The sequence below is a fragment of the Helianthus annuus genome, chromosome 16, assembly GCF_002127325.2.
Source record: "Helianthus annuus cultivar XRQ/B chromosome 16, HanXRQr2.0-SUNRISE, whole genome shotgun sequence".
In the NCBI taxonomy this organism is placed as follows: Eukaryota; Viridiplantae; Streptophyta; class Magnoliopsida; order Asterales; family Asteraceae; genus Helianthus; species Helianthus annuus.
The window spans coordinates 72,868,898-72,893,036 of NC_035448.2; the positions used below are offsets into that span (position 1 = coordinate 72,868,898).

The window sequence follows — 24,139 nt, forward strand, 5'->3', positions numbered from 1 at the left end:
TATAAGGCCCAACAAAAATTTAGGGTCAAGATATTTAAATGAACACTGTTATCTTAAATGTTTAATAAATGACTACGGTAACTAAAAATGAAGGTAGTTCAATAGATAAAATACTCAAATTTGAAAACCAAGGTCATGAGCTCTAAACCCTTGCTTTACATTTTTATTTCCTAAACAATTTTCAGTTAATCCCATGCATTTTTTTTTTCTAAACCGTTTTGAGCTATCAATTCACTTAATTAATTGACTCTTCCATCTTGTTAACAAGATGATTATATGATTAATTGGTTAATGTTTTAGGTTATAATCTTGAGGTCATGAGTTCAAACCCCATAACTAGCATGTCATATTGTGATTTCTTGATATATATTTGACAAGTTTATATTATACCAAAAAAAAAATATTTCACCCAGGGCTCAAATTCTTTTTATCATTCTCGAAAACAACCCTAACTTTTATTAATCTACTTGTCATAGACTATAGGCGTATGAGGCACTTGTTTGCTTTCATTAAATATATTATTAATATAAGGGGTAAGATCAAATAAAAAATTAATTTTGTCTAAATAGGATAAGAAGGAATCTTAACCATTCGTTTTTCAATTCAATGGTTAAGATTAAAGTGTAGGAAAAACAAGGAGTGCAAGGGTATCTTGTGAAAATCCTATTTATGTACTTTCTCTCTCCACATGCAAGGCACATGCATATTCCACCCCCATTTTTTAAACGTTCATAACTTTTTTATACGACATTATTTTTTCATAAAAATTTCACCGTAAAATCAAGCGTCTTTTTATCTTTAATTTGAGTACCATATTGCTATATAAAATATGAAGACTTAAAAAACCCACCAAAATGTGTTGTATTTCTATATTGTAGAACATTTTTTATGCTCGATTTTTGTACTATATTTTTATGCTAAATTTTTTGTGCTGAATTTTTTTGTCTTAAATTTTTTTTTTCTCATTTTTTTGTGCTGGATTTTTTTGTACTACATTTTTTTGCGGACTTTTTTCGTGCTATATTTTTTTGTACTATATTTTTTGTGCTATATTTTTTTGTGCTACATTTTTTGTACTATATTTTTTGTACTAGTTTTTTTGTGTTAGATTTTTTTGTACTAGATTTTTTGTGCTAGATTTTTTTGTACTAGATTTTTTGGGCTAAATTTTTTTGTACTAGATTTTTTTTGTTTTATTTTTAAAAAAACAAAAAAGGTGTCACATGTTATTTTCGCTCCTATTTATAAAGACCAAAATGCCCTTCCTTCCTACTTATTAAGAGTGCCACATGTCATCATCATAATCCTTCTTAGGCTACTTAGGCAAAATCTACTTTTTAGCGGATCCTTCCCCATTAATATAAAAGTGAAAAAGATATACATACATGATACATCTATATATGGAGGGAGAGGGAAGGAGACATAGACTGAGTTTCAGTAGTGGTGATATTAAATAGTTTGGATCCACTCTGCTCACCATTTTCAAGATCACAATTCACATAACCAGATTTAACACTATTTTTCTAAGTTAAAGGTGAGAATCTTTTTTTAATATTATAAGGTTAGATGCACGCAATACCATGTAGGAGTACATCTCCGTAAACAATACGCTTACATCGCTTACACCGTCGGTGGAGTAGAGTCCAAAGCACCTGCTGCTGATGCTTAAATCTCTTATATTTATATATACACACTTTTCATTCTCTTCTTCTTCTTCTTCTTTTTTTTAAGAGAGAGAGAGAGAGAGAGAGAGAGATATGGAGAAGAAGAGACGAATGGTGGGAATATGGGATGTTAAGCATATGTTTGAAAGCAGCATTATCATCTTCTTCATAATAGGTGCATTGGCCACCACAGCCGTTTATTATGTGAACTCGGATGAACAAGACACGAGTCTACCGGTGACTCCAAGTGTTAATGTGTATGAATCTTTGAATGGGTGTGATTTGTTCTCCGGCAAATGGGTTTATGACAATGAGTCTTATCCTCTTTATAAAGAAGCTCAATGCCCGTATCTTCCTGGTGAGTTTTCTTGTGGGCAGTATGGTAGAACTGATTTCAAGTATCAACAATGGCGATGGCAACCCAATGGTTGCAACCTTCCAAGGTCACTCTCTCTCTCTCTCTCTCTCTCTACAAATATATGTGTGTGTATGAGATGCTAGAAACTGTAATACATAAGCTGACATGCAAACTAACCACTACTTTCAAACTATGAGGCATAACACAAAACTACTGAACGACAGACAATATATATGCTTAATCTTGTACAGTTGATGTTTTGTTGAAAGTGATGTGAATCACTTTAATATTTTTCTTATCGGCTAACCCTCGCTATTTTATATTACTCCTAAATCTACATTTTTATCATCGGACCACGTGTAAAACCGTAATTGTTGTAAAGATTAAGCTATATAACGAGGGTTGCTCGAGTGTAAAAAATTATAAGCTTAAAGCTTTAAGTGACAATGTTTTTAGGGCTTGACTAAGTTCCAATTCGCATTCAATTCTTGTTTTCCGACCACAACTCTCTCTGAGTTCTCAATCCCTTCAATATGTGTTGAAATTATATGATGTTGTGCCTTTTCTAGAAATGATATACCAAAAAAAAGGTGTAATAATATTCTCTTCTTGTACGTACGGATCTTTGGGTGGCCCAGCTTGGCCGGGTTTGTATGGGGTTTTCACTAGTCCCCGTTAGCTCTTTGTTATAATATCATTGTCGCCGTTCAAAAAAAAAAAAAAAGAAAAAAAAAGTCTCACATGACATAATTTTAAGCGAAGATAATAATAATAACAATAACAAAAATAATCCTGATTTTAGAATTTGATTTATTGTGCCGACGCTCCTACTAGACGATGCATGCAATCAAAGACGGTCTTAAAGGAATGCCTTTTTTTACAGATCAGATCAGAATCCTCCGACATAGAAAATCTGGAGCATATGATAAGATACCTTAATTTTAGAGACTTGATATTCACACGCTCCTCCTTTTATCTCTATATACATACATAGAGCCATATCAGTAAAAAGAGATTTGAAAATAAGATTCATGGATATGCTGAAATCCTAACTTTAATGGGGAAAGTGACTCACAGGTCCTTTATCGAAGCAATTTACAAATCTTCATTCTGTACTGTCACTGGGGACTTATAAAAATAATTAAAAAAATAAGAAAACCATCCTATGATTTGCTAACACATGGTTGATGCACGGAACCCTAAACATACTACGGGTTGACTGTAATGACTATCTTCGCATACTTTAAAGGCTATCATGTCTACTAGTGGTGACAAAAACCTATATTTAGTTATTCAAAAATGGCTAGTAAAGTATTATTTCAATTAACAATATTTATACAAGTAAACCCTCGGCTTATAGCTCAGTGATTATGGAAATGAGGAAAAGACTCCTGGCCATATGGTCTTGAATTCGATTCCTGATCCACCCGGATTTTACCGGCTTTGCATTGTTGTGCCATCGGGCGGGTGCAGGGTCGGGTTTTCGCCGGAACTGGTGGCATGGTGGGCTAGTGGCTCCGTGCGTGCAGGTTGGGCTGCCGCGGGCTACCTTTCGGCCAATGGATGCCGCGTACGGAGTACCCAGCGATTCTTATGTTGGATGTTCAAAAAAAAAAATATTTATACAAGTAGGTTTTTAAACTGATTAACTCACACGCCATTTAAACCTGTAGAACAAATTAATCTACTTATTTGTCCAATATGAAACTAGAATCGTAAACCACTTAAAAGAAACACTGTTTCACGCAACTTAATACTACAAGGCTGCAAGTACTTTAGTAATAAATTAATTAATTAAATATGGAAATTTATTATACCCTATGTTTTTAATTAGAAATGTATGGTTTAGAGTGATTTTCACGGGCTCTAGCATTACTTGAGATTCTAAATAAAGAGAACCTCAATCTTTTTCTCTAAACTTGTCTCTCCCAATCATGATCAGAAAACTAAAGAACTTCAAACTTATACCATATTATGTATAGGCAGTCATATACTACATATAGGCAATAGATATTGTATGTGTGTAATATTGCATATATAGTAATATCGTATAAACCTAAGACATATATAAACACATTTGTTTAATGGCCTTTTAGATACAAAACATACGCATAGGTATGTGAAAAAGCACAAAATTTTAAAAATATGAACCATTGATATACAATTTATATAATTTGGTTTTGAACATTGCACTAATTTGATGTTTATTGTAACGTCTCTCTCTCTCTCTATATATATTCTTTATCAATCTCGTAAACTAATGTTATAGTGCTTTAACAAAATGAAAAAGTGTAAATTAAAAAAAAAAGTCTTTTTTTTTCTCTCTCCCCGATAACTCTTTGATGTAGGGTTGTATAAAAAGCTTGCGGCTCAAAAATCATTTGAAGCTCACTCGGATTTAGTTCGAAAAAAAACTCACTTAGTGAACCTAGCTTGGCTCGGCTCGTAACGAGCCGGATTAGCTCAGTTTAGCTCGCTTTGTAGCTCGGGTCGGCTTAGCTCAAACTATTTTACTTATAATATATTTAAGTTTTATATACATCATAATATATTACAAAAAAAAAGATTATTATTTACATGTATTTAGGAGTGTAATTTGATATTTATGACATATTTGAAGGTTGATTATCATACTAAAGAACTAATATTGTATTTCGTTGAAATTTAAAACTTATTTTGTGTTGTTGAATTTGATTTTGGTTTGTAATGTATTAGGTGGAACTTATTTTGGATATGTTCTTTTAAAGTATTGAAGAATATTTTAGATTATTAAATCCTGAGAGTTATGTATTTATTTATTTATTTTTAAATCGAGCAAAACCAAGTCGAGTCGAGCCAAGCCAACTCGGTTTAAAACCAAGGCGAGCCCGAGCTTTGATATTCAACTCGGTTTATAATCGAGCCGAGCCCGAGCTTGGCCTGGCTCGGTTCGGCTCATGAACAACCCTACTTTGATGTTGTCCAGCGTAAAGATTAAAATATAAAGTTTCCTAAGACTAGAAAGTTGTAAGAATGTTATCAAATGGACTTCGATTGAACTTATGCTAGAGGTATTGTAATTATCTCGTTGAATTCTACGATCTTAGATTTTAGGTTTTTACTTCTGAATTTTTAGCTTATAGAGTTTAGAGTTTTTGTTTATATCATTGTCTTTTATTTACCATTGTGTTTTTTTTTTCGTCAATATGTTTTTTTTTTTTTTTGCAATTAGTTGTGTTTTTTTTCCTTGACATTTTGTTATATTTTGTATTTTGTTATATTTTGTGATCCATTGTTTTATATTGTGTCTGTTTGATACAATGTTATTAAACGGGCTTTGATTAGACTTATGCTAGCGGCATTGTAACCATCTAATCGAACTCTACGATCTTAGATTTCAGGTTTTGGCTTTTGGATTTTTAGCTTATAGAGTTTAGAAATTTGTTTAGATCATTGTTATTTTATTTGCCATTCTGTTTTTTATTTTTTTATTGTGTCTTTTTCCTTGATATTGTGTTATATTTTGCGATTTATTGTGTTATGTTTTGCGATCCATTGTGTCTTTGTACTCTTCCAAGATTAAGGAGACTGTGTAAGATTACTCCGCTTATTGTCTGATATATTTACGAATATTTTAAAAAAGGGTAAAAATGTGCATTTTTACATATAGTGTATATGTACATGTGTGTTGAAAGACTCGCGATACTATGTTTACAAATAACAATTTTCAAACATATTTAAACTAGTATTGGAGTTCGCGTTTCGTAGCAGAGTCGTAGGAGATTGCTAACGAGAATGTATATGTTTCATGATATATCGATGGGTTATGATAAGCCATTTATTTTTTAAGCAGTCAACACGGTCAAGTATATATGTCTAAATATAAAAGTTAGCTTTCACTATAAAAGGTAAATAAAAAAAATAATTAAATTTGAATTCAAGATCGTTTGATAACTCTATTAAAGTTTATGGTTAGAACTTAAATTAATTATAGTAAAAAGAGAAAAATGCTCGGATAGTCCATGTGGTTTCGCCTATTTTCACCTTTAGTCCCTAACTTTCTAAAATTACTTGAATAGTCCCCAACTTTTCATTTTTTATTCCCGGATAGTCCCCAGGCCTAAAATCAGTTACTTTTCTCAGTTAAAATGATGTGAAATGACAAAAATACCCTTACTAAAAAACAAAATAACTTAATCTATTTAGTAGATTTATTTTTATGTGGGACCATAAAAAAAACTACCCCAACCTCACCCCACCCCCACCCCCACCTTCATCGTAGACCAACCATCATCTCCGGTCATCTTCTCCGGCCACCGTAAACTCTCCGACCAACCTGCAACATCCACCGCTGTCGTCATCGTCATTCACAAAATCCCGCACACCACATCACCGTACACCATCCCCGCACACCACAACCCCGCATACCACATCACCTTTCAAAACCGCACACCACCCTGCACACTCTCTTCATCTTCTCAGTTCATCAACAGTTTCATCATCATCACTTCCGTCGATCTTCCGTCCATCACCATTATTAATCTCCATACATCACACGCGTATACATGTACTATTCATCCATCGTCATTTTAATCATCGTTCAACCTACATCTTCTCTGACAACCTCTGACGTCTTCTCCGTTCACTTGCGACATCAGTTCTTCGATCCGGCAGACACCATCTTCATTCTTCATCTCCTTCTTCTCCGATAATCAACCACCTCTGACCACTGTATCACCGACGACCTGCAACTCATCACCATAACCACCACGACCTCCAGTTGTCATCATCAATTGTTCGTCGACTGCACCTCCGTTACCTCTCGCTGTCACCGTCAATCATCATCACCCTCCATCTTACTCCAACGACCTGTTATAACCTGCCTCCGTTCATCTTCCGGCTGAAGTTTACAAATTAGGGTGAGTTGGTTGTGGTGGTGGTGAAGGTGCAAGTGGTATAAGAGGGGTGGGGATGGATCTGCAAGGGGAAGGGGAAGAAAGAGTGATGAAGGTGGGGGTGGAGGTGGGGTGGGGTTAGGGTTGGTTTTTTTTTTTTTATATAAAGTAGTGGGTCCCACATAAAAATAAATCTATTAAATAGATTAAGATATTTTGTTTTTTAGTAAGGGTATTTTTGTCATTTCACATCATTTTAACTGAGAAAAGTAACTAATGTTAGGTCTGGGGACTATCCGGGAACAAAAAATGAAAAGTTGTGGACTATTCAAATAATTTTAGAAAGTTAGGGACTAAAAGTGAAAATAGGCGAAACCACAAAGACTATCCGAGCATTTTTCTCTAATAAAAAAGCAATAATATTGTAACCCTAAAATTATAAAGTATTAAAGTCACACTAGATCAAATTCAAATTTAGTACGGTTCACAGTTTGAATTGTTATTATACAGAATATACATCTAAAATAATTTAAGAGGTTAACTCGGTTCTGTTAATCTTATAATAACTATTGGGTGGTAATATAATAAGTTAACATTAATGAATGCCTCTCATATATATAATGATAGTTTAAAACTTGATATTTATGTTGTGATTTATTATATTTTGATTGCTGTTGTTAACTTGTTATGTATAGATTTGATGCCAAAGTAATTCTTCGAAGATTGAGGGGTAAAAGGATAATTTTCGTTGGGGATTCTGTGAATAGGAACCAATGGCTATCAATGGTTTGCATGCTTCAATCTGTCATCCCCCTTGGACTCAAGAAGATGCAGAAAGTAGCTAATGTCTCCTTGTTCACATTTAAGGCATTTGTGAGTTATCCATCCAACTCTTTTACAGTTTTACACATGAATATTCTTGAAAGCTTCTAACTTTAAAACATTTATTAGATTAAATTATTATTAAAATTTAAACAAACAAAATGAATTACATTAAAAATGTATAAAAAGAAAGAAAACCAAAGATCAAAAATTACATAAATAGAATTATTTGTTTTCATTCGAAAAGTGAAAACACCATTAATTAGAAGGATATGTACATATAAAACTTTTTTGTTTTCTTTCTAAAGTTCTGACATCAACAATAAATCTTCACCCTCTATTATTACTCCCCAACAACCACAATATGTACGTCCATCACAAATTTAAGTAGTTCTGAAATCAAATTAATAATTAGACCAGTCGACATATACTGTTGATGTATTCACAGCATGTAAGATTTTAATTCGATATTAAATTTTCATAAAATAAGTATATATACTAAGAGATAGAGTGAAAAGGACGTTCGAATAAAAAATTTTCCAACATAGGAATAAAATAAGCCTTAAAATAATCATATCATAACCTTAAAACACTAAAAAAACAATAACAATACATATATTATTTATAAGAGGCTGGCTTGTGTAAGAAGTATACGTGAGAGCATGTGAGTCATTGATCTTTCAAGATTAATAACTTAAAGTAATCCAGTGACATTTTTTTTAAATATGGGATTCAAACAATTGAAATAACAAATAGCAAAAAGGTATTCAAGTCATTTTTCACTTAACTCTTTTCTCTCTTAATTTTTAAACCGCTATAATTTTTTCATACATTAATAATTTTTTTAAAAAAATTACACCATATTAACCGGCATTTCATCCTCTTTAATTCGAGCAGTCTATTACATAGTTTTCTTAAAAAAATTTTATATGATTTTGAATACCTATTTCGTGATTTGAAAATCTAGCATGACTACGTGATTACGTGATTTCATTATATTATATGAAGCCCCACTAAGTGATTACGTAGCAATACTGACTATATATTATTACATGACTAAATGATTTTAAATACTCATTTTGTGATTACGTGATTTCATTATAGTATTTTATAAAATACCCTTTTGGGAAATGCGATATAGTAACATATTATTAGAAAAGTTTCTCATCCAGATCCCTTAATCAAGATTTTTTTTCCAAAGTAAATGGATTCGTTTGAGATGGCTGGGGATTAAGATGAGAGTTCTCTAAGGCCACGTAGCACCTAGTCAAGACGTATAGTGATTTATCTTTTAGTATCAGGCTAACAATCGACTTTCTAATGAAATTGTGATGTTTTAACTTTTAAGTATGCTTATTATATTAGTATATACATACAGGAATACAATGTATCAATCGACTTCTACTGGGCTCCGTTGCTTGTCGAATCGAATGCCGATCATCCATCAAAACATAAAAGAATTGATCGTGTAATCAATATCCAATCCATTGAAAAGCATGCAAAAAACTGGGTTGATGCTGATATACTTGTGTTCAACTCGTATCTATGGTGGGGGACACCTACACTTAAAATCTTGTGAGTTGATACTTGTAAATTTTACATAACTCTGGACTACATTTGACAACTGAATCTTATTTCATCAGGTATGGATCATTTGTAGATTCCGAGAAATATAACATAGTAAGCAACCATGATGGTTATAAGATGGTTTTGGAAAAGTGGTCTAACTGGTTGGCTACTCATATAGATCATAAAAGGACCCAATCATATTTCATGAGTATGACTGCAACTCATAAGAGGTAATATCTCGGCTTGTACATTGAGTGTATAACATGTTTGGTTGGACTATGAATAAACTTGGAATTGGAAACACTATCAGAAAAAGGAGTATCACCTATGCGACATAGAAAACTCATCTGAGGAATCTACATTCATACCATCTGTATATGGCCTTTGGTGATACTCATCTGTAATTACGGTCGTCTATAATTACGCGGTATTAGCGACAGACAAAATCCATCTCTATATGGCCTTTGGTGATGCTCAGAGTTATATGAACCATATCTTTTACCAGCACCATCACCATCACCATCACCACACTTACCACAATCACAAGTTTTTATTTCTTTTAACAGAATACAATTTTTTTCTTTTAAATTTCAACTTATTTCAAATATTCTAATTCCAATTACTTTGAACTATTCCAGCTCTTTTTATAAGTTTATCCCTTTACTTCATATATATAGGAAGCACACAGATAACTTTTGTTGTTTTGGTTTTTCAGAGGCATAGATTGGGGCATGCAAGGTGATGGAAATTGCTTGAATGAAACTGAACCAGTAATGAAGGACAACTTTTGGGAAAGTGGGTCAGATTTGAAAATGATGAGGATTTTGGAATCAACATTAGATAAGTTGAAAGCAAGAGGGGTGAATGTGCAGTTAGTGAATATAACACAACTAACGCAGTTTAGGAAAGATGGACATCCTTCTATTCATAGGATGTTTTATTCAACCCTAAAAGCGAAACAATTATCCAATCCTAAACGATATGCAGATTGTACACATTGGTGCCTTCCAGGTGTCCCAGATACTTGGAATGAGCTAATTCTTGCTTATATTCTTCAAAGACTGAAATAAGTTATATATATTCAAACAATGTATTATGTATAGTGATTCACAAAAAAAATATTGGATGCTTAATCTTTATAGAAGAAAGGTTAATTCCTATGAAATCTTTAATGTGTTCATGATGAGAAGCCTACGCATATGATGTTTGTTAGTCCACCATTCATAAATACACGTTCTTGGTAGAAGATGAGAGAGGCAGAAAGTTGAGTAAGATAGACAGAATGTTGGTCAGTAGGGAGGTGGTCAATAAGTGGCCTTCGACTTGTTTGAGGGCGCTCCCGAGATACCTTTCGGATCATAAACCCCTTTTGCTAATTCTGAACGATATTAACTTTGGGGCTCGGCCGTTTCGATTTTTTAGTTCGTGGTTAGACCGTCCTGATTTCGATTCGGTTGTCAAAAATGCCGTGGAGTCATTTGTTCTTGATGGGCCTCCCGATGTTAAACTTATGTTGAAGTTTAGATGGATCCGTCAACACATTTCGAAGTGGAGAGAAGAGATCCGCAAAAAAGAAGGTGAGTCCGAGGAAAAATGTCTTTTGGGGCTTGAGGATCTTGATAAGTTAGTGGAGGAAAGAGACTTAACGGAAGAGGAAGATCGGATTAAACTTGAATGCAAAAATCTTTTAGCCGAATTAGAGTTGTTCAAACTGAAGGACTTGAGACAAAAATCTAGATCGAAATGGGCTATGGACGGAGACGACATTACAAAAAAAAAAAAATTCACGGTCTCATTAACAACCGGAAGCTGACCAATTCAATTCAAGTTTTGTCTGTTGGAAATGAGTGGGTTACTAAACCGAAAATGGTAAAAAAAAAAAAAAGTTTGTGTATAACTTTATTAAAAATAAATTCAAGAAAAGTGTGGAAGAAAGACCAACTCTTGAGTGTAACCTAAATTACAAGCTCTCGGAAGTTGAAGCTAACGCTCTTGTTTCCCCTTTCTCGGTTGAGGAGATTAAGGCCGGAGTGTTCGAGTGTGGCGATGATCGAGCCCCGGGCCCGAACGGTTTTAACTTCAAGTTCATAAAAAGATTTTGGGCCTTTTTTGAAATAGATTTTTCTCATATCTTTTCAGCTTTCTTTGATTCAGGTTTGATTAGTAGAGGTTGCAGCTCTTCATTCATCACTTTGGTTTCTAAGGTTAAAGACCCCGTCAAACTGAATGAGTTCAGACTGATTAATTTGGTTGGCGTTAATAACAAAGTCCTCTCAAAAGTGTTGTTGGCTAACAGACTCAAAAAAGTGTTGCATTTACTTATCTCTAATTCTCAGACGGCGTTTCTTAAAGATCGTGTTATTCTCAATGGCCCGCTTATCCTTAACGAGGTAATCTCTTGGGTTAAGAGAAAAGGTACCAAGGCGTTTTTTTCAAAATTGATTTCGCTAAAGCGTACGATAATGTGAATTGGAATTTTCTTATGTCTATAATGGGACAAATGGGGTTCCCAGTTCAGTGGTGCAACTGGATTTACGGCATTCTTTCCACATCGAGATCTTTGGTGCTAGTTGACGGGTCTCCTACCTTCGAATTCCCGTGTTTCAAAGGAATGAGACAAGGAGACCCTATTTCTCCGTTTTTGTTTCTGAGGCTTTTACTAGCATGGTGAAGAAAGCTAGTAATGTGGGTGCTTTTAATGGTATTAAGCTTCCAAATAATGGCCCGGTTATTACACATCTTTTGTACGCGGACGATTGTATTCTGATGGGGGCTTGGTCAAGTGATAATATTAAAAACATTTCTAGACTTTTGAGATGTTTTTATATTTGTTCGGGGCTGAGAATTAACATGGGGAAATCAAATTTATATGGGATTGGCGTTGATCCCGACGAAGTAAATGAGTTGGCGTTAAAAGTGAATGGTAAGGCGGTCTCTCTCCCATTTAAACATTTGGGGATTTTCTAAAATTACATATATTTCACGTGACTGGTTTAATATCATTGCATTCAATCATAATAAACAACTACATGGTCAAAACGATGTTCATCCATTCATAAAATTTGAGTATTACAAACACCGGTTATTTAAGTTTTAAAACACAACCTTCGACTAGGTTACAAACCAACAAAAGTGGATGACATCTAAACTTGAAGTCTACCTAGAAACAACACCCACGCCCAAGATCCAACCTGTCACCTGAAATACATGTAATTTTGGAAAAACATCAACAAAAGTTGAGCGAGTTCATGCGTTTTTTTGAGTACTTGTAAACCTTTGAGAGACTCCTTTGAAAACAAGTATGAAAAGCGTGTATGAACATACCAAATAAATGTTGTACAAGGACATTAAGGCATGTGAGGACATAGGGAGCACTCGAAATGAGTAGGCTTATACCCTTGTCGATTTTCCCTCGACTATGTCGATTTCCCTCGACTATGTCGATTTTCCTCGACTGTGTCGAATTTCCCTTCGACTATGTCAATTTACCTTGACTATGTCAATTTCCCTTAACTATGTCGATTTCCCTCGACTGGGACACCGAAGCACTCAAGTGATCACATGAGGACCATGAGTGGGGCTCGGCCGTACCCATTAGATCTAACCTTCGTCCCTAATTAAGTATTAATGGCATTTCAATATTTAGTCTATGCTCACATGATCTAGTAGTTCATTTCGTAGTCAATTCATACCATGTAAACATTCGTAACATGTATTCCACCCCCGGGAGTTGTAAAACCAAAAACAGTTAAGAGAAAAGGGGGAGCAAGAACTCACTGTTTTGCGTCTTCAGTACTCGCAACTCAATTTCCTCAGCAAACACTGTTGGAAATTTGGTGAATGGATATTAAATATATTTATAATTTAATGAAATTATAAATATTAATTAGAATATTCATGTGGTAAGTTAAAGAGTAACTCTTGAGTATTTAATTAGTTTTATTAGAGTTTTTAAGTCTTTAATTAAGTGACTAATTATGTGAATAATTAAGTGAAACCTTTCACTAATCTTGTACAAATAGTAGGCTATGTGCTTTCTTTTGTGAGAAGAGAATAGGGTATTGCTTTATACATGAAGAATACTAGAAGTAGGATAAACACTTGAAGACCAACTAGAGAGATGAGTATTCTCTACTTGTTTTCCACCACATGAGTTCAAACACTACAATTACCGGATGTAACCTTGGGGTGAGCCATCTCCGGCAGTACAGACTGCTTCGGCTGTTGTACCCTGGGAGACAGACGCGTCATCTTTAGTAGAGGCGCGAAATCTGTTTTAAGGGAAGCGTGTTGAACACGTGCCTCAACCAAAATCGTCAACGTTTTAGTGTGCTCTTTGTTGCAGTCAAGGAGTATTCTTCAAGACTCAAGATGATGAATACTCGAGTCTAGGATGCTATCAAGTGCGCGTGAAGGACCCACCAGAGATGCGGCTTGAATCAAGATTGGTATATATAATTATATTTATATTCTTTTTATTTAGTTATTGCAACCGGTATTGTACTATGATATTTCCTACGAATAACGAGAGTCTCGTTATGATATATTTTGTAATTATATTTTACAAAAGGTGAACCTATTTCCTACAAACTTAAAACGGATTTAGTGAGATTGTTGGTACAATCTTAAAAACCTTATTTATAAGGATTTTGGGTTTACGAAAGGATTTATAATAGAATAAAAAATATTTTTAGAGGTTATGATCTTATAAATATTTTTTTGGGAAATATGTATGTAGTACAACTTGTTGTGTTTGGATTTTTTGAGATTGAGACAAAATCTTAAATCCTATACCGTGGTACAAAACGAATTGTATTGGTTCCAACGTTTGGTTTTTGAAACGATTTTGGGAATCGTTAATTTTTCTAACTTTTGTGTTAGATCGGGTTTATTAGTGTAAACCATACGTTTTTTTTGTAAACGTTAAATTCTCTAACATGTGTGTTAGACCAGAATTATTGGTGTAAACCATATGTTTTTTGTAAACGTTAAATTCTCTTCAGTAGAGTTTTTTATGTCTTTAAATAAGAGTTTTATGTTACTTGATTAGAGTTTTATGTCTCTAATTAAGTCTCTATTTAAAGTAGACTTTTCATCCACCAATGGATTGATAGATAAGTCTTATAATGATTTTTGTAATCATTTGTCTTCTAACATGTGTGTTAGAAACGTTCATGAAACACGTTAGTTTGGAAGCAATTTTTAATTGTTTAGTTTCTAACGTGGGTATTAGAAATGACTTATTTATTTGAATCATATATGTGCTTTTAGCAAGTCGAATTAACATTTTGTGAAAATGTTAATATTTCTAACGTGCGCGTTAGAATTTCTTAAATTTTAACATGATTGTTAAAAATGGTTAAAATACAAATGCTTTGAAATGTTTTATGTAGACATTTTATATAAGCAATTTGTTGTAGCATTGTTTTAATGCTTTGTATGATTTAGAAATAAAATGTCATATATTGAAGTTGATGTTTAATTGGCTTCAAGGAATTAAATCACCATAAAGTGATGGTGTGGTATTTATATGAATTTAATGAAATTAAAATCATTTAGTAGACTCTTCATATGGAAGATAAACTCTTAAGGAGAGTTTCAAGTCAATTTATTAGTTTTTATTAGAGTTTTTTTTTTCTCTAAAAAAGTGAGACTTTTGATAGAGTATTTATGTCAATTTATTAGTTTTTATTAGAGTTTATATCTCTAATAAAATCTCTAATATGGTGAAACTCTTGAGCAGAGTTTTAATGATGACATTTGATGAGTTTTATTAGAGTTTAAATTTATAATTATTGAGACTCTTAACTCTTCATATGGTGAAACTCTTGAGTAGAGTTTTAATGATGACATTTGATGAGTTTTATTAGAGTTTAAGTCTATAATTATTGAGACTTTTAACTCTTCATATGGTGAAACTTTTTAATAGAGTTTTAATGATGACATTCGATGAGTTTTATTAGAGTTTAAGTATATAATTATTGAGACTCTTAACTCTTCATTTGGTGAAACTCTTGAGTAGAGTTTTAATGATGACCTTTGATGAGTTTTATCAGAGTTTAAGTCTATAATTATTGAGACTCTTAACTCTTCATATGGTGAAACTCCTTAGTAGAGTTTTAATGATGACATTTGATGAGTTTTATTAGAGTTTAAGTATATAATTATTGAGACTCTTAACTCTTCATTTGGTGAAACTCTTGAGTAAAGTTTTAATGATAACATTTGATGAGTTTTAATGATGACATTTAATGCTCTAATTTGGTCATGTTTGGTACATATAAAATGACTTAAATTTTCTAACACGTGTGTTAGAAAATGTGTATCAATAGTACGAGGTTAGAGATTGTTCATAATGAACAGAAATGTTTTATGTAAACATTTAATTGCCTATGTGAGCATTAAAGATGATGAGAAATGGTTTATTTTATAAACTATATCTTTGGAAAACGTTTTATGTAAACGTTGGATTCTATAATATGCTTGTTATAACGTTTTTTTTAACATGTGTGTTAGAAAATGTTATTTGGTGAAAAACAACTTGGTGTTGTTGTGAACAAATTTAATTGTTCAAGTTTACTACGTAAATGTAGTATTTGTAACAACTTGGTGTTGTTTTGAGCATAATTGTCCAAGTTTAAAGTTTAAACATGAAATAGGAAACTTGTACTTACAAGTGCATGGAGTCTTATTGAGGGAGTACCTCAAGACATGCCATGAGACGATATTGTTGAGAAGATTTCGGTCAGATTTTAAAGGGTTGAAAATAAAAGCACTTTACTATTTGATGTCTACAAATTGTCTATGTTTCGTTTAAATTTCAAAAGTGATTGGCTCTTATGATTTAGTTTCCAATGTATTTTATTGTTTTGTGTTCAATATCTTCGGATAACACATGCAATTTTTACAAAGAAATAAATCACTAATGGTTGTGACGTATAAATTATTTTTGTGGAAAATAATTATAACGTCGGTTATACATTGTTTAAAAGAATATGGTTTTAAACGGATAATACATGAAAATGCTTGGACATAAATAACTTGAGAGTTGTTACATTGACTAAAAGTCCAAAACAAAACATCAAATGTATAACCACATCATGAGTGAGTAATGAAAGAACGTAGTGAGTGTATTGAGATGAAATACACTAACGACATTCATGTCAACATACTTCATTAGAAGTCGTTGGAAAATTCACAAGTGTGAATTCTAACATATGAAAGTAAAAGTACTATATGTTATTGTATACCTTTAATAAATCTTGCGAGATTTATAAGTAGATGCGTCTACCACTTGATTATTGTTAGATCCATATGGAGATTTTACCTTCATTTAGGAGAGCATCCTAAATATATATATCTCCTAATGAATAACAATAGATGTGTGCAAATCACTTATGGTAAATTATGAATGCCATGTTGTTGAGTGTCGATCTAGTTGACTCTATCTCATACATAATAGTGATTGTAGACAGAAACATTCATCTTGTTGGTGATGAATGTGTTTACCAAGTGACTTGGATTAAGACTTATGTTTAAGTACTTATGAGTCAATGGTAGAATGTTGGAGATCAAAGGTAAACAAGTTATGTTCCTTAAATGAATGATGAAATTTAGCTATGTGCTATATACAATAATTTGTGAGACTTTCCTAAATATTGATGTTTTAGGATTACGAATAAGTCTCATTATTTTGTCTTAACAAAGGATGAATGTTGCAAAGTGATATTATGATATCCTTAGGGCTGTGAAGAATCAGAATGATGCATCTTCTGTTCACATGCTAAAGTATTATAGTCTAAAGCATGCTAGACTAGTACTTGGTTAATTATGGGTCTTGACGGAGACTAATTAACTCTAAATATTTAAATGTGTATGAACACAAAAAGAATTTGTGTATAGACAAAGTTGAGGGAGAATTTTCATTCATTATAAGGAAAAGACATGTAACTTTTAAAAGTTTGTTCGAAAAGCTAATGAGGAGAACTCATTGTCTAAGCTTATTCTAGATGTTAAATTAGAATTATTCTAAGTTGGTGATAAACTTATTACAATGGCAAGTGTTGCTTTGGTTAGCTCAGAAGCTTATGTAAGCTAATGCAGTATGAGTTGAATTCACTAATACAATGAGGTTGATCTTGTTCAATCATATGTGTATAAATGTCGTCATAAGTGAAGTTACGGAAATGTTGATCAAATGGCAAGAAATGTAGGGGAGGATCCATTTAGAAACAACCCTATAAGGGTATGTAGAAATGGTTTTCATTACCCATCTGGATGATATCCTATAACACTTAAATGTGGAGGTGTCTTGCATTTGTATCATAAAAGTTTGGCAATAAGGATTTTGTAACCTAACATTGCAAACAGAGGACTATGTGGAGCACACAAAGGTCGCAGTGCATAATGGAGATGTGTTTGCCTTAAATTATAAGCGTATCTTACAAAGACATATATTATAACCAGATTCAGATGGTCACTGAGGTTATAGTCTTAGAAGTTGACAATAGGCAAAATTAACTTATGAGTTAATAACACATCATGACAACTGATCTCAAATATGCAAAGTTATTTGCTAATGTTATGGATCCGACAACCTGAGGGTTTATTAGAGATCAAGTTGTGGAATGGGACTGAAGCCCTTGAAAAATGAAGTTCATATGATGGAAACCTAACTCAGTAGACTGGAGATCCCAAGAATTGAGTTCAATAGGAAAACCTAATTGTATGAATAAGCGAGGTCACTGTGGGGGAATAACCCTACGCATTTAATAAGGTAGTTTATTATAAAAAATTAATAAACTTCCTAGTCCATTCCTAAAAGTGACAAGTGTGAGGCTAAGCATAATATGTGGTAAATGATTTGGATAAATCACGACAACCACAATGCTTTTAATGATCTAAGGAGAAGCACCTATGTTAGAGAGAAGTGGGGTCGCTTCGAATGGAATTGAGGGCACAATTCCTAGAGCTCTCGCAGAACCTGGAAAGTGTTCCACGACCATTATTCGACACGACTATGAGGAGATGACCCGGCTAGGGAGAGTCTTGTGTGAAGTGTATTGTCGTCTACTCAAACGGCAGACGAGTTCAAAGACATCGAGATCTACTCAGAGCTAGTGGGCTAAGTGCATTTCATGAGCGAAGGTTCAAAGGGTAACACCTACCTATCGTATGCAAAACTCAACTGTCGAGGTTACATTGGAAATTTTAAGTGTTTTGAATGATCTCCATTCATGTGGGGGATTGTTGGAAATTTGGTGAATGGATATTAAATATATTTATAATTTAATGAAATTATAAATATTAATTAGAATATTCATGTGGCTTATTAGAGTTTTTAAGTCTCTAATTAAGTGACTAATTAGTTTTATTAGAGTTTTTAAGTCTCTAATTAAGTGACTAATTATGTGAATAATTAAATGAAACCTTTCACTAGTCTTGTACAAATAGTAGGCTATGTGCTTTCTTTTGTGAGAAGAGAATAGGGTATTGCTTTATACATGAAGAATACTAGAAGTAGGATAAACACTTGAAGACCAACTAGAGAGATGAGTATTCTCTACTTGTTTTCCACCACATGAGTTCAAACACTACATTTACCGGATGTAACCTTGGGCCGGTGAGCCATCTCCGGCAGTACAGACTGCTTCGGCTGTTGTACCCTGGGAGACAGACGCGTCGTCTTTAGTAGAGGCGCGAAATCTGTTTTAAGGGAAGCATGTTGAACACGTGCCTCAACCAAAATCGTCAACGTTTTAGTGTGCTCTTTGTTGCCGTCAAGGAGTATTTTTCAAGACTCAAGATGATGAATACTCGAGTCTAGGATGCTATCAAGTGCGCGTGAAGGACCCACCAGAGATGCGGCTTGAATCAAGATTGGTATATATAATTATATTTATATTCTTTTTATTTAGTTATTGCAATCGGTATTGTATTATGATATTTCCTACGAATAACGAGAGTCTCGTTATGATATATTTTGTAATTATATTTTACAAAAGGTGAACCTATTTCCTACAAACACGACTCCCTACAATGTACTAGGGTCTGTTAGACGAGCGGGCCGTGCCTTGCCTTAGTATTCACGTTTTTGAGTTATGTTTCTTTTATATCTTCATTGTTATTCCAAGTTTAATTTCTTGTTAAAATAATAGTTATTTTAACTTTAAATTATATTTAATTTTTAGAATAATCGTTAAACAATATTCTTGTAACAATACTTCTCAAGTATTTATTTTCGTATTTCCTTCCCAAGGATGGGGGGTATCTCATACATGTATCTTTGTATTCTTGCATTTGTAATCCCAAAATAATATACTTCAAGTCCCACTCTAGAAAATATATATACTTATTTTGTCCAAATAATATATTTCAAGAAAATATATATTTTTTCCAAAAATCATATATCTTCTAAATATTCTAAGAAAATATATTTTTACTTCCAAAAATAATATATTTTCTTATTGTCAAAAATATGATATACTTTGTAATAATAACGAAAATCATATTTTCATTTCTTGTGTCCAAAATAATATTTACCAAAAACTTCTTTATAACGGTATTTTCCGGAATATTTTGTAAGTTACGTTCTTGCGTTCGGTTTCACAATATTAAGTGTGTAACTTATATATTTATTCTTTGTGATTTTTGGTATTATTTTGGATTGTAAATTCTTGGTATTTTTTTAAGTTACATTATTTTAAATCCTAAAATAATATAACTAATGCACAAAATATACAAATAATCACACAATGTGTCCTTAATGTAAATATATATTCTAAATACATATTTATCCATTTTTATTTATAAAAAACAACCTCCAATACTTGTATTTTTGTAGCAAAGTCTATGGCAAAGTTTATATTGAAAATCATAGTTAAAACACACTTGTAAATACTTGTTTAGAAAATATTTTTTTATGTGTTTGTGTTTTTAGAAAATTTTGTCATAGTTTCCCCTAAAATGGAGGTGTCCATGCTATTAAAGCATATCATTTTCTTTTCAAAAATCATTTCAACAATCAATCTACACTTACCAAGTGCTAAAACAAAGCTATCTACATAATGATCATGAACTTGAGTTTTCATAAAAACTTGTAGTAACTTGGTAGTATGTTTAGTGAACTTTGTTACCTTTTAAAGTGTGTTTATTTCTTTAAAAATCTCATTCTTGAAAGATTTGAGTGTTTACAACTTGTTAGATGATTTTTCCAAAAATCATTCTTTTGAATTTTTCTTGTAAACAAAGTGTTCTTATACTTGTTTCAACACTAGAAACATGATTGGTTTTCTTTAAAACAATGTTTATACAAATCTTGTCATTTTACTTGGTTCCTTTGGAAAACTATTTTAGAAATCATCCACTCACAAGACTTTTATCTTGTTTAAATCATCATCTTATGAAAACAACTTTTATCATTCAAGTTCATGTAACATAAAGCATGATGATCTTGGTCTTTCACAAGATCACCACTTTAACTTACTAGATCATGTGTTTAATCACAATCTAGTAGGTTACTTATGATGCCTAGCATCACTAACACTAATAATCAATCAACAAGAAGCAAACAATCATAAATCAACAAGATTTCATATGTTTATAAGCTTATGTTAGAGATTTATGATTATGTCTTTTAATGTTCATCATGTTTAACAATGTTCATCACTTATTAACCAACTATATATGAAAGATCAAGAGATCATAAGAGCCTTACTACTAGCACAAGGCTAGGGAAGAACACTTGATGTTGATGATGACAAAAGTGATGGATAAAAGCAATCAGGTGAGGTCCTTCAAGATACAAGAGCACCGAGCTTCCTTAATCTCCTCCTTGCATCATGTATTGAACTTGGAATGGATGGGAGTGAGTTGAATGATGATGATGGTGGGGTGGTTGTTCTCGGCCGAATGGGAGGAAGAGAGGAGGGAGATGATGTGTGGTGTGAAGTTGAATGAACTCTAGAGCTCCTTATATCCATTATATAGTTTTACCCATAGGTTATTGTGTTTCAAGAGTACAAGACACAATCTTCATGCAATCTTAGGAAGATTTAAGGAGATTTAGAGAAATCTTGCAAGATCTTGGAGGTGGGGTCACATGACCATCCACTTATATATTGGGGGGGGGGGTGTCTAAGTGTAAATTCCAATCATCTAGTTAAATTAAAGATCCAAACCTAAGTATTAGTTATAAGTGTTATTTACTTGATATTTTAAGTGGGTGTTAGGGTGTTCGGGGATCATAACTAGCTCAGAATAATAAAACCGTGCTTCTAGTATAATCTTGGTGTTTCGGGTAATGTCCGGTTGTTCGGTTAGATACCAGTTCGTTAATGTGTCAAACTATTCCATTTAGTGTTCTTTATGTACCCTTTTGTAACGCTTTTAATTCCCGACACTTAGGAAAGCATTCAGGACCATTTAGTCATATTTTTGCATGTAATAAACTTGTTAAAATGCTGAATTTTGCTGATTTATGCAGAATTCTGCACTTTATGTGGGTTTTAGGCACTTTCCGGCACTTTATCCATCACCTAGAAAAGCAGTTTTGCAATCCTTACTTTCCTACACACTATACAAGTGTATCACTTGGTCTCTGGCTCATACTGGGCCTCAAAACACTGTCTGTCTATGTACTGAACTTCGTCAGCATTTTAGTTTGTCTGATAATGGTGCCAATTTTGTTCTGTGCATTACCAGAACTATATCGTGTTGCATGTAGCAACGATAAAAGTCTTGCAACATGAAATGCCATTGTATGTATGTAACAGTAATCAGAAATTCATTTGTCTTGGAAATTAGATCATGCACAGTTGTTAAAGCACAGATTACTGTTCAATTAGTGTACGGAATGTACGGAAAAGTGACAGTTGTCACATTTTGGTCGGTGCTAATATGAATAAAGTAGCTAACTGGAATTTCATTTTCGATATATTCGAGTCTAGATTGTCGCGATGGAAAGCTTCATGCTTGTCTATCGGAGGAAGGGTTACCCTTATCAAAGAAGTTATGGAAAGTCTTCCCACGTACTATTTTTCCATGTTCAAAGCCCCCGCTAAAGTAATCACGAGTTTGGAGTCGTTAATTAGACGTTTTCTTTGGGATGGAACGACGATGGTAAAAAAGATGCATTGGGTGTCTTGGTAGGTCGTGGCTTCGCCTATAAAGTGTGGTGGTCTTGGGTTATGTAAATTACGCGAGACTAACTACGGGTTTACTAGCAAAATGGTTTTGGTGATATCGAAATGAACCGAACAACATTTGGAGGATGGTCATCAAAGCTTTGCATGATAATAAGAGATGTTGGTCATCTCTTCCTGTTAATGGCTATTCTAGTGGTGTCTGGAAGTCTATCGTCAATGTGGTCAACAATTTGAAAGTTGGTGATATTAGGCTGAACCATTTGGTAAAAGGGAAAATTGGAAATAGGGTTAATATCAGAATGTGGATTGACCCATGGCTATGCGCTAGTTCTCTTATGGATCAGTTTTCGAACCTGTTCAGATTGGAGTAAGAGAAACGATGCACGGTTAGCGATCTGTTCAATTCGGTTAATAATAATTTTTTGGATAGATGGTATTGGTCCCGGATCCCCTCCTCGACTGTGGAGCTTCAAGAGTGGAGTGTTCTGATCGAGCTCCTTGATACTATCTCTATTTCAGATTCTGATGATAAATGGAACTGGATGGGAGGAGATAATAAAGAATTCTCGGTCAAGGCGGTTAAAGGCTTCTTGGGCAGTGACATTAATTATAGTAACAGGTTTGTCTTTCAGTGGTCGAAATGGGTTCCAAAAAAATGTAATGTGTTTATTTGGAGGGCGGCATTGGACTGTATCTCGACTCTTTCAGCCTTCCAGGCAAGGAACTGTTACATTGGCGAAACTTTGTGTGTTGTTTGTGGTGACGGGATTGAAACAGCAGATCACATTCTCTGTGTATATGGCATTTCTTCTTCGGTTTGGAATTATATTAATGTGTGGTGCAAAGTTAATCCATTTATTTTGTTCTCGGTTAAAGATATTGCTGAAGCCCATATTTACTGCAATGTTGGGAGAAAGGCTAAAGAGGTGATTCATGGTATTATGTATGTGGCGGCTTGGTGCATTTGGAAGGCGAGAAACAATAAGAGATTTTCTAATATCGATGTAAACCCCGTAGAGATTACTCAAAACGTTAAGTCCCTTGAGTTTTTGTGGTATAGGAATCGGTCTAAAGATGGGTCTTTGAGTTGGGAAAAGTGGTGTAATTTTGATGTGATGTAGTTCGTTGTTGTTGCCGCCCCTGTTTTCTTAGGGTTTTAGCGCTATTAATAATATTCTACTTTAAAAAACTTCTACCATTCATGTTGGATGCTTTCGTATTATTAATATTATTTAATTTGATATTTCTTAAAGAAATGTTAAAGGGTTATTCTGTAGCCTCATAATGATTCCATTAGGAGGTTACCTTTAAATAAGTAAGAGGTAACGGTGTTTGGTTCACAAAATAACATCTCTTGATGGTTCAGTTGACATCTTAATGAGTAAGTAATATGATGATACTAAATGCTTAAGAGACAAATTTACTCTCATCTTAATAAACTTCCTTAACCCTAAAACTTCAGCCACCACTAACCACTATCACCCACTACTAGCACCATCCATGACAAACACCGCCAACCACCACCACTCGCCACCGCTAACCACCACCCCACCATCATTAACCACCCATCACCATCGTCAACCACCACCACCACCACCCGTCATCGCCAACCACTGCCAACCACTAGTGTCACCACCGCCCACCACCGCCAACAACCACCATTACCACTCACCAACAACCAGGTACATTTCATTTAGCACAAAATAG

The 24,139-nt window shown here is 33.6% G+C and overlaps 2 protein-coding genes across 3 annotated transcripts; both read left to right on the forward strand.

Annotated features, from left to right (window-relative positions):
- The first annotated feature begins 1,449 nt into the window (after positions 1 to 1,449).
- Positions 1,450 to 10,452, forward strand: LOC110916702 (protein trichome birefringence-like 34). 2 transcript variants are annotated; one of them, XM_022161391.2, is made up of 5 exons: positions 1,450 to 2,107; positions 7,592 to 7,769; positions 9,097 to 9,293; positions 9,362 to 9,517; positions 10,003 to 10,452. In XM_022161391.2, the coding sequence occupies exons 1-5, from the start codon at positions 1,758 to 1,760 to the stop codon at positions 10,355 to 10,357; spliced, it is 1,236 nt and encodes a 411-aa protein (XP_022017083.1). In that variant the 5' UTR covers positions 1,450 to 1,757; the 3' UTR covers positions 10,358 to 10,452. The 2 variants fall into 2 exon arrangements, with proteins under 2 accessions (XP_022017083.1, XP_022017084.1); XM_022161392.2 differs by having other exon boundaries at positions 9,097 to 9,266.
- A 117-nt stretch (positions 10,453 to 10,569) lies between these two features.
- Positions 10,570 to 11,958, forward strand: LOC110919205. The gene is made up of 4 exons (XM_035985437.1): positions 10,570 to 11,076; positions 11,207 to 11,357; positions 11,442 to 11,702; positions 11,801 to 11,958. Exons 1-4 carry the CDS (start codon positions 10,570 to 10,572, stop codon positions 11,956 to 11,958), a joined length of 1,077 nt encoding a protein of 358 aa, XP_035841330.1.
- The last annotated feature ends 12,181 nt before the right edge of the window (positions 11,959 to 24,139 follow it).